This window comes from Sinocyclocheilus anshuiensis, unplaced genomic scaffold (genome assembly GCF_001515605.1).
Source record: "Sinocyclocheilus anshuiensis isolate Anshui unplaced genomic scaffold, SAMN03320099.WGS_v1.1 scaffold1203, whole genome shotgun sequence".
In the NCBI taxonomy this organism is placed as follows: domain Eukaryota; kingdom Metazoa; phylum Chordata; class Actinopteri; order Cypriniformes; family Cyprinidae; genus Sinocyclocheilus; species Sinocyclocheilus anshuiensis.
This window is the reverse complement of record NW_015539980.1, coordinates 835957-853223: the sequence shown is the minus strand read 5'-3', so window position 1 is coordinate 853223 and position 17267 is coordinate 835957. Positions and strand designations below refer to the sequence as shown.

At 36.2% G+C, this 17267-nt stretch overlaps 1 protein-coding gene across 5 annotated transcripts in view; it reads right to left on the bottom strand.

Moving 5' to 3' along the window:
* Positions 1 to 222: 222 nt before the first annotated feature.
* Positions 223 to 17267, bottom strand: part of LOC107687121 (cytosolic acyl coenzyme A thioester hydrolase-like) — a 74147-nt gene continuing 57102 nt past the window's right edge. For all 5 annotated transcript variants that reach the window (XM_016484336.1, XM_016484337.1, XM_016484334.1 and 2 more), the window contains 2 exons: positions 12027 to 12211; positions 223 to 613 (listed from right to left, as the gene is read on the bottom strand). In XM_016484336.1, the coding sequence (XP_016339822.1) occupies positions 515 to 613; positions 12027 to 12211 (284 nt within the window). In that variant the 3' untranslated portion in view covers positions 223 to 514. The remainder of the gene's footprint in view (positions 614 to 12026; positions 12212 to 17267) is intronic.

Below are 17267 nucleotides of genomic sequence, written 5' to 3'. Positions count from 1 at the left end.
AGTAACTGAAAAGTTACACTACTTATTACATTTTAAACAGAGTAACTTGTAATCTGTAACCGATTACATTTCCAAAGTAACCTTCCCAACACTGATAGTGAACTGGTGCACAGATGTCTGTCTGCTTATCTATCAGTCTGTCTGTCACAAAAGCGATTAGGTTGTACCATTCTGTAGATTATGGTACACTGAACAGATATGTCACTGCAAACCAGTTGTAGCTGCATTAGCAGACTTTTATTAGTGCATAATACAGTTCTGCACATTTCACAAACAAGTCGTTACAATAAAACATAAATATATATTTTCCTTTTTTGTTTCACTTGAGATACATATACACACAAAGTGCTTTGGTAAACTCAGACGAGTCAATTAAACCTATATATTTTTCTTTCTATTCAGTGAGCTACATGTAGGATAAAGCAGAGGTTCTTAATACAGTATGTTGTCCATTGAGGCTCTGTTATTCAAGAATTTTCTTCTGCAACACAATATGGTGTTTGCATGGTAAAAGTCATTGTTGACACTCCTTATCTGCGAGTCTCTTTGCCTTTTTCTGCAGGTAGCGTGCTTTCCCTTCTTCAAACTGCTTCTGCTCCTCTTCACCTTCCAGCTGCAAGAAGATAAAAGACACATTTTACACACAAGCACAGTGAAGCTGGATATCGTGGTGTCCTGGAAACCCTGCACTTTTGAAGGTCATACAGATATCATGGAAAACCACTGAAGTGTTAAGAACATTATCGGTATGTTCACACAAGCACTTCCTCATTTTATGTTCTCCCACCTGAGCATTAAACATCCCGTCAACTGCAGTGAAAGTTTGTAGTTGTGTTTATCTTGCTGTACTTCACAATAAATAATGCAAAAGTAACTACAAGAGAACTTTACTGGTGAAACATGTTAACATTTTGTCTTCACAACACTGTCAGTCTGACTGGACTGTATCGATGTCTAACTGATACTGGGTGTCTGTAAAAACATCACTATGGAATCTGTCATTTTCACATGCCATGTCCATCTATTCAAAAACCATGATTTTGTTTAAATGTGTGAATTTCAACATGCATTAAAAGTTTATGCACTGTGAACTTACATGAACAAACAAGAAACAATTGGATTTTATGAACTAACAAAGATTAATGAATGCTGTAAAATATAATGCTTATTGTGTTAGCTAATACATTAATCAAACTAACAAAGATTAATGAATGCTGTAAAAAAAATAATGCCTATTGTGAGCTTGTTTGTGTGGTAATACATTAATTAATGTTAAAAAAATATTACTTAAAGAGTGCAAAGAGGCTATTATTGAAGGATGGGGGTCTGATAGAAAACCTGCTGCAATGCAATGCAATCCTGTTTCTCATTTCACAAGTGAAGAGAGTGCATTGTTTTTTTTTTTAACTAAGTAGAAAAAAAAATTATTAGATTATATATTTTACAAGAAAACATTATTTCATTCTTTAATTTGTGTTACTTGCCGTTTCTTTGTAATTATTTGTGAAATGTAGGAATTCCTGATTGAAAATGGCTTCTACACCTACAAGTTTAATTAAATGGGTCAGAGGGTCATGTTCAAAAATTAGGATTATGACAGTTAGTTTGGCATAAAAAAACACCACTGACAATACAAGTGGCCCTTATAAAAAATGTAACCCTTTAAGATTACTGTGCTCTATGACTTTCCACTAAACTAATTTCTTGGAGATCTAAAACAAGACAAAAGATGTTTGCTTTGGGAGCACAGCTTCATCACGGACAAACAACAATACTGTGCGAGAGAGCAGGATGTCAGTTGACGTTAGGCTTCATCTTGCAGCTGCACACTACACCATGGCTATTCTTATCATTGGCTATAGGTCACCAGCTAGTCATGTGCAGCAGTGGCAGATGGCGGCCAACCTTAGGGAACAAACTGTGCAGTGACAACTGAAGCAGCCTGGCTGATGAGGGCATGTGCACAAATGAGGATCACAGATATATGATGCATATCCACAGCAAGGTTATATAAGCTCAAGCAGATACACTAAACGTCACAGGGCTGCTGATGTTGAGGCTCATTTTATGCTTCTGAGGTGACCCAGTTTAACGGAGAGCATATGAACTGTTGCACTTATTTTTATTTAATTAATTTAGTCATTAAAGAAACATATTTGTGACCCTGGACGACAAAACCAGTCTTAAGTCGCTGGGGTATATTTGGATTTTCTCAATATTTTGATTTTTAGTATCAGTTAAAATAGTTGTATCTCGGCCAAATATTGTCCTATTATCCTAACAAACCATACATCAATGGAACGCTTATTTATTCAGCTTTCAGATGATGTAGAAATCTCAATTTCGAAAAATTGACCCTTATGACTGGTTTTGTGGTCCAGGGTCATATTTGACTGTTCACTGGCGAACAAGAATGAAATATTCCATAAAGCTCTGTAATAAACTGGTTTAACTAATGAAACCTGTATGTGAACAGCTGTTTCTTGCAACAAAGGCAAAACAAAACAGCTCTCCCTTTAATTTCTATCTGAAAACAACATCATGTGACCTTGAAGGAAGTCCTGACTGGGTCAGTGACTGTCCTGATGCTCAGGGCTCGCGATGAGGCCAGGAAAAGACAAACAAATTTAATTAAGCTAGAGGGAAGCTCAGTGCCTCAGTCACAGAGAGACTGACTGGCAGAAGACCACAGTGATTGCTCTAGCAGAAACCACCAAAGTGTGAAACATTATACAATTTAGTGAAATTAATGAAGCTCTCAGCAGATAGAGCAATATACTTTCTTTACATTGACTGAGCAATGTGTGTAATCAAGACTTGCATTTCTAATAAGTGGATTATCTGAATAACATCTGTCACTCTCTTAACTGTCACTGCAAACAATTTCTCAGCAGACAGTCAACGCTGAAATTGAATCCATTATGAATATGAATCTATAATGAATATTACATTAGATGCCCAAAGTTTCTTCAGCCATGCAAATACGAGCCTATTCCTTAATAAAGCATGTTTTAGACGAGTAACAATAACCTGACCTGAAATGTGCTGTTGCTACCTAACATAGTTATTTCTGCCTGGTTCGACCTAAAAAAATACTTTAGTTGGTGCAATGTAATATGAAAAAGTTGAGTAACATTACGGCTTGAATAAAACCAATTTAATTCGACATTACTGCACTTTTGTACAGCTCCAAAATGAACAAAAACTCCAAAAAGCGTAAAAATGGGTTAAGGTAGAGTAGTCCATCTTCTGAAGCCATACAAAAGGAGCCAGAAGCCCATATTCACTGATAATCTCCTCTTCAATGGAACCTGTGAAATGTCATTTGCAATTGAGTTCAGGTTAAAAAATTGTTTGTTGTATGGAAAAGAGCTGATTAAAGGAATCTTTAATTACACAAGTTACACTTAAAGCATTTTGGCTGAAACAACTGCAGTGAAGTGCCATTGTTATGCAACACGAAGGCAAATAATCAGCTGCTAATATACCAGCTTTCGATACCGATGATATGATACCACATTTGTGACCCTGGACCACAAAACCAGTCATAAGGGTCAATTTTTGGAAATTGATTTATACATAATTTATATGTATATTTAAATGTATACATCATCTGAAAGCTGAATAAATAAGCTTTCCATTGATGTATGGTTTGTTAGGATAATAGGACAATATTTGGCCGAGATACAACTATTTTAACTGATACTAAAAATCAAAATATTGAAAAAATCGCCTTTGAAGTTGTCCAAAAGTCCTTAGCAATGCATATTACTAATCAAAAATTAAATTTTGATATATTTACAGTAAGAAATTTACAAAATATCTTCATGCAACATGATCTTTACTTAATGTCCTAATGATTTCTGGCATAAAAGAAAAATCAATAATTTTGACCCATACAGTATATTGTTGGCTATTGCTACAAATATTTACTTACGACTGGTTTTGTGGTCCAGGGTCACATTTGTGCTGTTTTGTCAGCAAGCTACTTAATATCCTAATGATTTTTGGCATAAAAGAAAAATCAATAATTTTGACCCATACAGTATATTGTTGGCTATTGCTACAAATATTTACTTACGACTGGTTTTGTGGTCCAGGGTCACATTTGTGCTGTTTTGTCAGCAAGCAACTGTGATTAGACACTTGAAAGGTCATTACTGCTTAGCAGTGTCCCCATCATTTGTACTTTACTTCAATTTGCAAAAGAATGTAAAATAGATCATGATACAGAATATTGGGAAATGACAGTAGCTTTTTTGCAAAGCCTACTGTTTTAGCTTATAGATCCATGCCAATCAAGGGGCCAATACAGGACACATTTTCAAAAAACGGAAAATACAAAAGATGCAAATGGAAAAATGGAAGACGAGCAGTAGAACGAGAAATAAAGGCAATTATCTGAGATGAGTTTTTTTAAATATAAAACTTATTTTACCTTTAGCACCGTATATTTGGAATGTCATGTTAAGTGTGAGGCATAAGAGCAATGGTCAAAGACATCCATCTAGCATGTTTACATACAGCAACAAACGTCACAACAATATTATCTGCTTTAATTCAATTATTAGAGCAGTCTGATACAAAACTGTAATATTTAAATAAATATGCTTATAGGGCTTTACAGAATAAACAGGACCAAGTCAAAATAGACATTTGGGACTTTTACACAGACATTTACGAAAAACAAAATAATTGAACTACCACCACAATAACACAACTGAATCAATTTATTACATTTAAAATGATAATAAAGAAAGAAATGGTACCAGTCTCCCCAGTTAACCTAGCGTCAAGAACTTGCTCAATGGTACAAAAGTGATATCTAATGGACCGCACCTTGTGGAGATTAAACAGTGGAGAAAACCCACGCTAAAACATCAGCTGATGGCTAGCTGTCACTCTGTGGTCTGCCTGAATTATTATTATTTTTTTTTTAGTAGCTGCAATGTAGCTTCTTTTAATGAAGAGAGCATTTCTCCTAACAGTACACTAATTGCAAATAGAGCAACCTGGGGTTAAAGGCAAAATAGTGACAGGTGCTTTCAGTAATTCTTCATTTTAAAGTTTTGCTGCAACTTTGAATCTTTTAATAATTGCCATAATTCAGAGGTGTACTATTTACTGTTGGTGTATTTACATAAGTTCCACCCAAGTATAGCCAATACACCAGGAGAATGCTATGGTTAGCTTTTATCTCAATGGCAGTTGCTAGGCTGGCACATGCAAAATCAGAAGTATGCGACATGAAGGCTGCTATCTATGCTTTAAGCGTCATGTAACTGATCACGAAACACAGGAAAATTATGTCATGATAATGCAGGCTGGCTGACTGGCACAACAAGAACAACTATACTGTTGGTTAATGGTGAGCTGAGTGAAGGAAAAGCAGTCTATTTATGCTATTAAGAACACTGCAAAATGTTTCACTGGTAAAACAATATTACAGTATTACAATGAATGTAATATATGCACATTTCCGTAATTAACTAAGCCAATTAACGTCCAGGCTCCATTTACACTTTATTTCATAGATGCTTTCAGCCAAATTGTAGTGTGCTTCCCGTTTTAGATCTTGCCATTCAAAATCTATATTTCTTACACCTATAAACATCTTTACATCAATTCTCATACACAACCAACAGAAAACAAGACTAAGCAAAGCAAAATGGCTCTGATTCAGCCTAGAACCAAACTTACCTAAAATTTTAACATTATCCTATTGATGAATAATCTAGTATCAAATCACTATTCTTATTTTACAAGTGACATTTTACTATACTGTGCTGATAATCCAGCTATAGAGTAGAGAAGTGCTTTAACTAGCTCTCTGATCCACAATGTCTCAATTAACCTTTCGTTCTGTGACCTTTTCAGCTGCTCCCAGAATGCCTCTCCATGTTAGTGCACAACTAAACACTACATAGGTATCTTCTTTGGAAGTATTTCTTTGGAAATCCACTGTACGTTATATCAGGGGTGAGACAGTTTTAAAATATCACACTTTGTAAAGGCGCTCTGATTAAAATATTCATTGACTTTAAGACGGTGGCTTTCAGAGTTCAGGATATATGCCAGAACGCCCATGACATCTTGGCCTCGCCAGCTGCTAATATTTAACTCACCTAAAAATAGAAATGATTAGGCTGCCCTTTAATCATATTCATGTCTTTCAAAAATGTTTTGCAGATTGTTCATGCTGCTCTTTTCCATAGTACGAAAGAATACAATGATCAGACGATATAAAGCTTCAAATAGAGCATAAATGCACTATCACTCTGTTATTTGCAGAAAATCTTCCCCTTTACAAAATCTTCTGCATAAATTCATCAAAGAAACATCTTGATGTGGCAATTTTAATATGGAAGCACAAACTGTGGACAGTTTGCTACACAAGGCTATGGCTTCAGAAGATTTGGAGTATAAAGTACAATCCGTATGAACTACTGTTATGATACCTTTTTCAATAGCCTCTAGTCATCATATGCTTATTTGTATGAAAATGGACATTGTAAACACATTTCAAAACATCTCTTTTTGAGTTCCACAGAAGAAAGAATGTCATACAGGTTTGGAACAAGAGACCGTGTCCGAAATTTCCAGCTATTTCGTTGGTACGTAACACAAACTCTATCTATATTCAGTCCAAGTGTTATGAGTCTGTCTGACAGAACATGCATTTTTATTGGGTCCTTACCTAAGTCTATTGCCACAAATGCAATGCTTACATACAGAAATGTATGATTCAGGAAATCTTATTAGTATGTTTTCACATGGAAAGCACTGGAAATTTCATTACCAAGTAATGAGTGATCTTGTTTTCTGTTTGTATTCATGTTTGATGTGTGATATCACGCTTTTAACCTCTTATTGCACATACATTGCATGCCGTTTCTAAAAATAAACACAGTTATCATGCTGCAAACCCAGTGGTTGCTAGGGTAACTCAGCTTGTTTTGTGTGGCATGGACCAGCTGAGTGTGTCAAATGCATTCATTAATGGGCCCAGAAAGTCTGTGACTACACTGCAAAATCATTTTTGTAATCAGTATTTTTGTCATGTCTTTTTAGTAAAAAAAATATCTAAACACTTAAAACAAGATGCATTTACTAGAGATGCAAAATTGTGTAATATAAGCTATTAAGACTTGTCTTAAGAGAAAATATCTTGTTATTTAAGAGTATTTTCTGTTAGGAAAACTAATTTCATGATACATTCTCTTAAAACATGTCTTATTTTAAATCATTTTGATCCCCAAGTAAATGTACCTTATCTTAAAAGTCTTTAGATATTGTTACTGAAAAAAGACAAAAATACTTACTGCATATATTGTTCTTGTTAGAACATGATGCTTTCCTTCCCATTTCTCTGAAATGTTTCCTGAGAAGACCCTGTCATAATGCTCACTCCGAAAAGGCAAACCTCTGAACGTCTGCGTGATCCTTGCAGCTTTCATTGTGTGCAGCATGCCATTCAATAGTCCCACCCATCCCATGATTCCCCACTTCTCTGCGCTTTCACTCCGCCAGTTCCGATCACCCCTCCCCCAGCCCATAACTCCCCTCCACCAAGAGCTAAAACTGGAAATCCTAAAAATAGAATGAAAGATCTTTCACTGAAGGAAGAAAAAACACCTGAAGTCTGAAATAGCAGGAATAGTCTGTCAATATACTATTTATATTCTGAAACATAAGAGCGAAGAGCCACAATATGACTGATGCTCATGCAGTTTTCATTTGCATTTCCATTTATTGAAAGGAGACCTCAAACAAATAGGGCTGAAAAGCAATCAAGTTATTTCTAAAGCAAGTAGCTGGACGATTCTATATTTAGGGATACATCTGACATCAACCAAAGTCAAAAAATGAAATGAACTTTCTTAACAAAACAAGTAGTGCCTTTAGTGTACTGTATATTAATGTACTGTATGTAATTGCAAAACTTAAACAGCAGTTTTTTATATGATAGTCACTATACTTTAGCCTGACACTATGAGTAACAGTTTACAGATAACACTGCTGAAATGTTTATTATTATTTTTTATTTATTTATATATATTTTTTTTATTTTGGGGGCATGTAATATCAGCATTAGGGATTATATGGACCACTATGGCATTTTAAACAATTTACATATCATAGTTAAATTTCTTTTTTTTTTCTGATACTGTTTTTGTGTTATGTGTGCTATCTTTGAATGTCAATGGTCTATTGCCTAATATTTATCTTGAGATAAATGGAAACTGTGACAGATGTGTTTTATATGCACCGGTGTTTTGTTATATATATTGTTATATTTTATTATATGTACCCCCTCTTTGAGTGTCTCTAATCGGGCTCCCTTCACAGCACTGAAACGGCACTTGTAGAGCTCTCAAAGATCTCCTCATGACCACTGACTCTGGTTCCATCAGTATCATAATTCTCTTAGACCTCTGCTCTGCTTTTGACAACATCTCTTATAGCATTCTCATCTCACATCTTTCTGCTCTTGCCATTTTTGGAACTGCTCTCTCCTGGTTAATTTAGTATCTGTCTGACATCAACATTATATCTCTATCCGTCAGTCTAAGTCCACTACTACCTCTTTCACTCATGGTGTTCCTCAGGGTTCTGTGCTTGGTTCTTTACTTTTCATCACTTATACGCTTCCATTAGGTCACATAATTAATTGACATGGTTTTATCTTTCATTGCTATGCTGATGACACTCAACCAGTGTTGGGTAAGTTACTCTAAAAAAGTAATTAATTACTAGTTACTAATTACATCTTCAATAGTGTAAGTTTCAACTAATTACTTTCTAAATCCTATATCGACCTCGACAAGTACATTTATTCTTTCAAATAAATAATAGATAACTACATAAATTATTCTGGTCACACTTTAGATTAGAGTACAATTCTTACTATTAACTAACTATTAACAATGACTTTTGCCTCATTATACTCCTAATTACTGCTTATTAATACTTAGTAAAGTAGTTGTTAAGTTTAAGAACTGGGTAGGATTAAGGATTTAGAATAAGGTCTTGCAGAATAAGACATTAATATGTGTTTTTTTAAAGTAATAATAAACAGCCAATATCCCAGTAACCAACTAGTTAATAGTGAGAATTGGACACTAAAGTGTTACCAATATTCTTATTAACTCACCAAAGTATTTAAAGTGAGAAGAGTACATAAAAAGCATGCATTTTAAGGTTAGACTTTAAATGTTAAATCCCCTACTTTATACTTTTTCAAGGGAGAAGTAATTAAATTACATTAACTAATTACTTCGTAACTAATTACACGAAACACTGCACCAAACCTTACATCTATTCCCAATGTACTTGGCATAATTTTTGAATCTTCTCTCTCCTTCCCTCTCTTTACCTAATTTACTAAGTCTGCTTTTTACCTACTGTTATTGCTCATCTGCATCCCTCCCTAAATATCAATAATGATGAGATTCTAGTTCATGCTTTTATCACCTTCTAGTTCATGCTTTTATCACTTCCTGACCCAATTGTTGTAGTTCTGTCTTCTATGATTTGCCCATCAAGCCAATTAATAAGCTTCAATGTAACTAGAATTCTGTATCCCAGGTCCTAACCTTTACTAAGAAATCTTACACATGGTCTTGTCCCTCAGTAAATTTCAGATCTCATTCATCCCTACACCCAAGTCTGCACATTAAGGTCTCCTGATACTGGTTTACTACTGATACCATGGTACAAGTTTTGGTGAGAATCTTTATTGTATAAAGCGCTATATAAATAAAGGTAACTTGACTTGATTTGACAGCCACGTCAATCAAGTTATGGATGGAGGGCCACCAGATCAGGACCCTGTCATGGCCAGCCCAATCTCCAGACCTGAATTTGAAAACCTCTGGAATGTGATCAAGAGAAAGATGGATGGTCACAAGCCACCACATCAAACAGAGCTGCTTGAATTTTTGTGTCAGGAGTGGCATAAATTCACCCAACAGCAATGTGAAAGACTGGTAGAGAGCATCCCAAGCTGCATGAAAGCTGTGATTGAAAATCAGGGTTATTCCACCAAATACTGATTTAAGTTCAATAAGTTAGATAACTTAAAACATTAGTATTGTGTTGTTTAAAAATGAATGTTGACTTGTTTTCTTTGCATTATATGAGGTCTGAAAAAACTGCATCTTTTTAGTTATTTTGACCAGTTGTCTTTTTTTTGCAAATAAATGTTCTAAATTACTATATGTTTATTTGGAATTTGGGAGAAATGGTGTCAGTAGTTTAAAGAATAAAATATAAATGTTCATTTTACTAAAACATACCTACCATATTTTAATACATTTATTTCATACTAAGTATACTTCAAATCCTGACATATTTATAGATGTATCACTTAAGACTTATTGATATAAAATTATAATTAAACTTTATTTGTTTTTTTATCGCACAATGCACATTTAATATTATGCCTAAAATGTGTTTTAATATCACTATTAATAAGGATTGTATAATCTCTGTATAGTATGCAATATAAAATACAAGATATTTAAAGTGTACCTGAAGTATACTTGCAATAGTTCCACTTTAGCTCAATCAAATATACTCAAGTATATCTTTAGTTGGAACTCAGCACTACTTCCGCACAATTAAAGTGCTTTAAGCATATAATTAGTTGTTCCAATTGTGCAGGCATTAAGTATTAGTAGAGTTTAGTTTACCAAAAGTACAACTGCAATATTTCAAATACATTTAAGTATATTTTTCACTAGGGTATAAATAGTAAAACTGGAGAAACTGAGAATTTTGCAGAGGTTTTTTCCAGAGCTGTATATACAAATAAACAAATACAGATGTTTATTAACATTTTATGTTCCTTTTGAAATCTGACATTTTGAAAAGCAAGATCATTTAAATAAAATAAACGGAATACAATAAAAAAAATGGTGATCATTTTTGGGAATAAGCATTAATTTTACCCCAAATTATAGAATCACCCAGCTGCTTCTGGATTCAGTGTGCACAAACAACTGAGAGTAGGTTGTGTATCGATGCTGCACAGTGTGGCTATTATGAGTTTTCAGTAGGGAGCTGAGAATGCCAGCATCTATGGAGCTTACCTTCTGTCACTACCATATCGGTGGAGTCTCTGCATGCATGCTTACAGCCAAAATGATGATTGATTGGCCTTCTGTTCAACAATGAATATCTGCCTCAGGCCAATCTTATGTAAAGCCTTTATTTGTTGCATAAGTCATGTGCTCATGAGGGTCTTGGGGCACATATTTTATTACATCATTACATGACCCAAAATATTTATTATATAATGACTGATTCAGGTGTTTTCTCACAACCAAATTACAAACCAAATAACACACAAAGAAACTACTCATTAGGGTACGCCTAAACTTCAACACATGGTCCTTTTGGTCTTTGTGGGGTAGACTGTGATCAGACTCATGATTTTCACCTGTGGAATGATAAAATAAGAGGAAAGAATCCCATAGACTTTCACTGAAGGTGTAGGTGTAGTCCCACTTAAGTGCATCAAAAAAGCACTCTACAGTAACTGCATTTGAAATAAATGTAAACTTATATTTTTATTTAATTGCAAATAACACAAAAGTTCCCAAAAACACTGTATTCAGTTCACACCTAAATTATACTATTTCCTTACTTATTTTTCACTTCACATTTTGCAGTAGGCATTCTTAATTTTGCATTCTTTTATTGGGTGCTCTACAACCAGTACAGCCCTGTTCTGCCATGATGAATGGAAAGACCAAGGACTGAAAGCATCACCCTCAAGAAGACAATTTCAAATAATCATCCATAGTCTTTTGTGCTGCCTCATGTTAGGAAACAATCTTGAAATGTAGGTCACCAAGTCCTGTCTCATGCACATGACTCAGAATACATACTAGACAGCGCTTTTTACACTAAAACTTAATTTAAGGTTTGTTTGTTTTTGTCTCAAAAGTGTTACATTCACATTATATTCATCAATATTCCTATATCACAGTACATACATGTATAAACTCTGCATTACTCACCTTCAGCGGTGGCACTAGAAGGGGCTTGTTTTCTTTGTCCAGGGAGATGCAGGTGAAGAAGGCTGTGACAGCCCTATATTTTCCCTTCTCAGCCTCCACCAGTGGGTCAGCGTCAACGAAAACCTCAATCTCTATTGACTTATTACTGGTGAAGGTCATTCGGCCGGAAACAGTAATGACACAGCCTGCGGGGACACATCATGTCAGGTATTACATCTACTGATATTACATGATGCCACATTCATTGTAAGACAAAGGTGTCCACAGAATTAAACAGCCTGCTGATATCGAGCTTTTCTGGTGGGACACTAAGTGTTACAGTAAGCAGGAAAGTTTATGTACTATGTATACACTAATCTAATAAATATACAATAACAACACAGTTACAGATTTAATGTGGCAACCTTATTATTATGATTAATTAATGAGTACATAAACAGTGGGTTCTAACCACAATTCAATGTGGAGACTCAACTAAAAATAAGCTATTTGTAAAAACATTGTCTGTTGTTATTTTTTTTTCCCCGGTTATTATTAATTTATTTTTTAGTGGTCTGACGTGTCATCTGTCATCTAAGGAATCAAATAAAATAGCTGTAGTCACAAGGATTTCAGAGACCTGTGCCTAATGTGATGCCTGCCCTTGTTTAAAGGGGTCATATGATGTTGCTAAAAAGAACCTTATTTTGTGTATTTGGTGTAATTCAATGCGTTTATGCGGTTTAAGGTAAAAAAAAAACACAGAGGCATTTGTTGCATCCAGTGGGGACACAATTACGGATTATAATGACTTGTACTGTCTTTTTACGCGTTGCGTTGCATATCGCGTCACATAAACATAAAACCATGTCTGCATTTGTGATCTGAGAAGCGACAAACAACAAGCGCTACTCTACAGTGCCCAAAACTCGCGTTTGAATCGTCAGTGGCAAATTCTTTAAGTATGAAAACGTACTTACAGGCTGTGAGTCAGAAGCGCCAGACTGTCCTTGCAAAGTTGGAATTGCCCCACTTTATAGAAACAACCTTTGTGCACAGACGGCATTGTAGGCTACTTTCCCAGGATCAGGAAGCAGTCCTCCGTAAAATGCGCTGCACTCATCTGAATATTTGGTTTGAACTGTTCTGGAACAGTGTTGTAAATACAACTTAACCACTGATTATTAGTCGTGTCCTCTTTTGGAAGACCAAACGAAGTAGTTTCGCTTTCACAACGAAATACACAGCATCTTCACGACATGGCAGCGGCAGCAACAATACTATAGCGAGAATCAAAGTTATGCCTTCTTGCTTTGCGTGAACATTTGGGAGCGTTTTAGGAGGGCGTGGACGAGTCAACTTTTTTAAAGAATATCTCTTTGGGTTTGAGACTTTAGTCTTTGCAATTTTAGGGATCTTATCTATGCACGAACAGCTCGTAACACTCCAAAGAGAAAGGAAAACTTGAAATTGCATCATATGACCCCTTTTAATGTATGTATGTTTAATAATGTTTAATAAATGCATGTTTAAATACATTTTCATTTATCTGGTCGACACTTTTATTAAAAGAGACTTGTTCAAGGTACAATATACATGTATACATTTGATCATTACTGTATGTATGTTCCACCAGTTGAGTTATTTGAACTCTAGTAAGACTAGTTATGTTATTAATCTTGCTTTAACTAGCATTATAGGCATTATCTCAAGTGTTATTTTACCAGAGATGGGTGCAGCAGGCACAATGATATTACGCAGCGCCTGAAAATAGGTTTGCTGCCGTACCATGGGTGCAGCAGGCGCAATGATATTACGCAGCGCCTGAAAATAGGCTTATTGGAAGTTATCTACCTGGGGACTATTTTCAGGTGCTGCGCAATATCATTGTGCCTGCTGCACCCATGGTACGGCAGCAAAGTTCCTTGATTATTACGCCGGAATGAGAGTATAGATCCTAGCCATATCGGCCTAGAAAATCGCAACTTTTCATTTTCCGTCGGTCTTTTAGTACACGATGTAACTACAGAAGAGTCAAGTTTTAAATAGGAAAAATATAGAAACTCTTTGGTCATTTTTGAGCGAGATGCTAACGGTCTAATCAGATTCAATGATCTATGCTAAGCTACAGCTAAAAGTGCTAAAAAGCTCCACGAGACCCGGAGATCGGCTGAATGGATTCGAAAACGGTAAAACTCAACTGTTAACTATAGGGGAGTTGGAAAATTAGCCTATTTTCAAAAATAGTGGAGTGTTCCTTTTATAGTAGCCTAATGGTTTTTGAGGATGAGTGCATGTCACGCAACCTGTCCATGTTGGCCCCTGTCTACTTCGGCTAGAATCTACCAAGTGAAAGATGATTTTGCATCAAAATAATGAACTACTTTCGCTCCTTGCTATTTAAGCTATATTATTATTTTGCTGCTCTAACTATTCAGAATGTGCATTTTGTTGCATTTTTTACTTGCATTTAGTAGGATGGTAAGATTCACCGATTTGCATCGGCGCATCGGCATAAAAGTTAAGGATGCGATGCATCGATTTATAAAACTGTGCATCGAATGCAAGTTGGCATTTGTATCACGTTGCATCATTTCTAACATATTTGGTATAACCCAATTTATTTATATATAATTATTAGTAGATATGCTATACTTTTATTATTTAGAAAGTGACAATTTGTGACCAATATTTTATATGTATTGATTTCTCATTTCTAAACTGTTTCAACTCTTTCGAAATCGCATCGCACTAGGTAATAGGGGTAAATCATATCGCATCAGTAGCTGTTTCATATGTATCTGTAATGTATTGTTATCATTGGCTATGCATCGAGATGCGTACTGCATCGACCTCAGTAATGGAGAAGCACATCCATTGCATTTGGTATTATTTTTCTCTGATGTTTCTCTAAACCAGAATAGTTCTGATCAGATCAGAATGAGCTCTTGGGTTGTGGCTCACCATTTGGCAACCACTGGTGTAATGCATTGTGCAACTTACACACTTTAATTGTAACTATATGTAAAGCTCATAACTAACACACAAACATACAAAAAAATATAAAACGTTTCCAGTCCGCATGGAGAATGAGAGAATTAATGAGGCTGCGTGAATGTGCAGAAGGTTGTTGTGGGTGGGGGTGACCATGTGTTCCTTGTAGCCCCCTCCAAACTAACAATTATTGCTCGCAGCTTCCTATATCCGATTACTTTGATCTGATCCGTCAAGGTTTTTCAGAGCATCACTTACTCACTTTCATTTTTTTTTTCATTTCACTGGCCCTGTCAGTGATGCGGCTTTGACACCAGACTCTATTAAACACAGCCCAGGAATGGACGGACCTCATTATCCCTTATATAGCACATACTCTTAATGGATTCTGGGAAAAACTAATGCTTAAATGTACCTTTATGCATTTAATGGAGCTCTGAGGTAGATGCAGAATGGCTTAATAAGACCTCGGGACTCTGAATTGCTAGTTACAGTGTAGAAAAGTGGATCTTGCCAATTTAAAAAGCATTCATGGCAATTTGTCGTTTAGAACAAGGCTGAGAAAAAGAGGATGGTTGAAATTGTTAGGTCCATTTCCTGCCCTCTTTGATGTATACGTCTAATCTTTATTTCCATGGAAACAGAGCCTGAGGGCAGATATATTATTTTGTTCTATCGTTCCTACGCTGTCTTTCCGGTCAATGCAGCTGGTCTCTTAGGAAAAATGAACAGTTGGCCTATATATAATACCAGACATGAGGGCCTTTCGCACCGCGGGAAGCTTTTCATAGTACCAGAACTAATTGTGGAGCTACCCACTTTTTGGCGTTTTTGCACCGCCGGAACTGGGTGCGATTTTAGTACCGGACTGCCTTTTTCGAGAACCAAATTAGCTCCTACTCCGGAGCAGGGTCTAACCAGCACAACTGGTACTAATCGTGACGTAAGTAGACATTGATTGGCCAAACGCGTACGAAAACGCCCTCACCCAACATGATTTAAAACGCCGTGTAAACATACTGTAAACATTGTGTCAACTTATTTCGCAAGTATGGAGAACAGCGATAGATGGACGGACGCTGAAGTGCAGGAACTTGTAGCAAATGTAGCACTGCCAGTTGTCGTTGGAGATTCTTAGTCCTCCTTTCCATTCTTTCAATCGCTTTACGTATACGTCGACTTTCCATGTCCATTATTGTGAAACCCGCGAGACACAACAAAAACAGCTCCGATCACAGCGTCCTCCATCCTCCTGTTGTTAACGTTGTTCTTCTTTGTTTCTGTTGTTGAACGCCGCGCACAAATGACGACGCTGTCGACCGGCTTACGTCACTTCTTAGTACACACTCTCGGTGCGAATGCAACCCTTTAAATGGTACTGGGAAATAGTTCCCGCAAAATCGTCCCAGTACTTTAGTACTGTACATTTAGTTCTGGAACTAAAGCGGTGCGAAAGGCCCTATATACACCCAGGTCCATATATATTTGGACACTTACACAGTTTTCATAATTTCAGCTCTGTATGCCATCAGAACAGAATTAAAAATGAAACAATCAAGATGAAACTGAGGTGCAGACTTTAAGCTTTAATTCAAGGGGTTGAACAAAAAAATTACATAAAATGCTTAGGAATTACAACCATTTTTATACACAGTCCCCCCATTTTCAGGGGCTCAAATGTAATTGGACAAATAAATATAATCATAAATAAAATGTTCATTTTTAATATTTTGTTGAGAATCCTTCGCCGGCAATGACTGCCTTAAGTCTGGATCTCATGGACATCACCAGAGACTGGGTTTCCTTCCTCCTTTGTGATGCTTTGACAGGCCTTTACTGCAGCTTCGAGTGAAAGGCATGCTCAGTCGGGATTGACTTGGCCATTGCAGAATATTCCACTTTTTTACCTTGTAAAACTCCAGGGTTGCTTTTGCTGTATTTTTTGGGTCATTGTCCATTTATGAAGCGCCGCTCAATCAACTTTGCTGCATTTGACTGAATCTGGGCAGACAGTATATCCATACACACTCCAGAATTCATCCGGCTGCTTCTGTCTTCTGTCTCATAATCACTAAATACCAGTAACCCAGTGCCACTGAAGCCATGCATGCTCATGCATCACACTGATCCACCATGTTGCACAGATGATGTTGTATGCTTTGATCATGAGCTGCTCCAAGCCTTCTCCATACTTCTTTCTTCTCGTCATTCTGGTACAGGTTGATCTTAATTTCAGCCGCCAAAGAATGCTTTTCCAGAAGTGGTCTG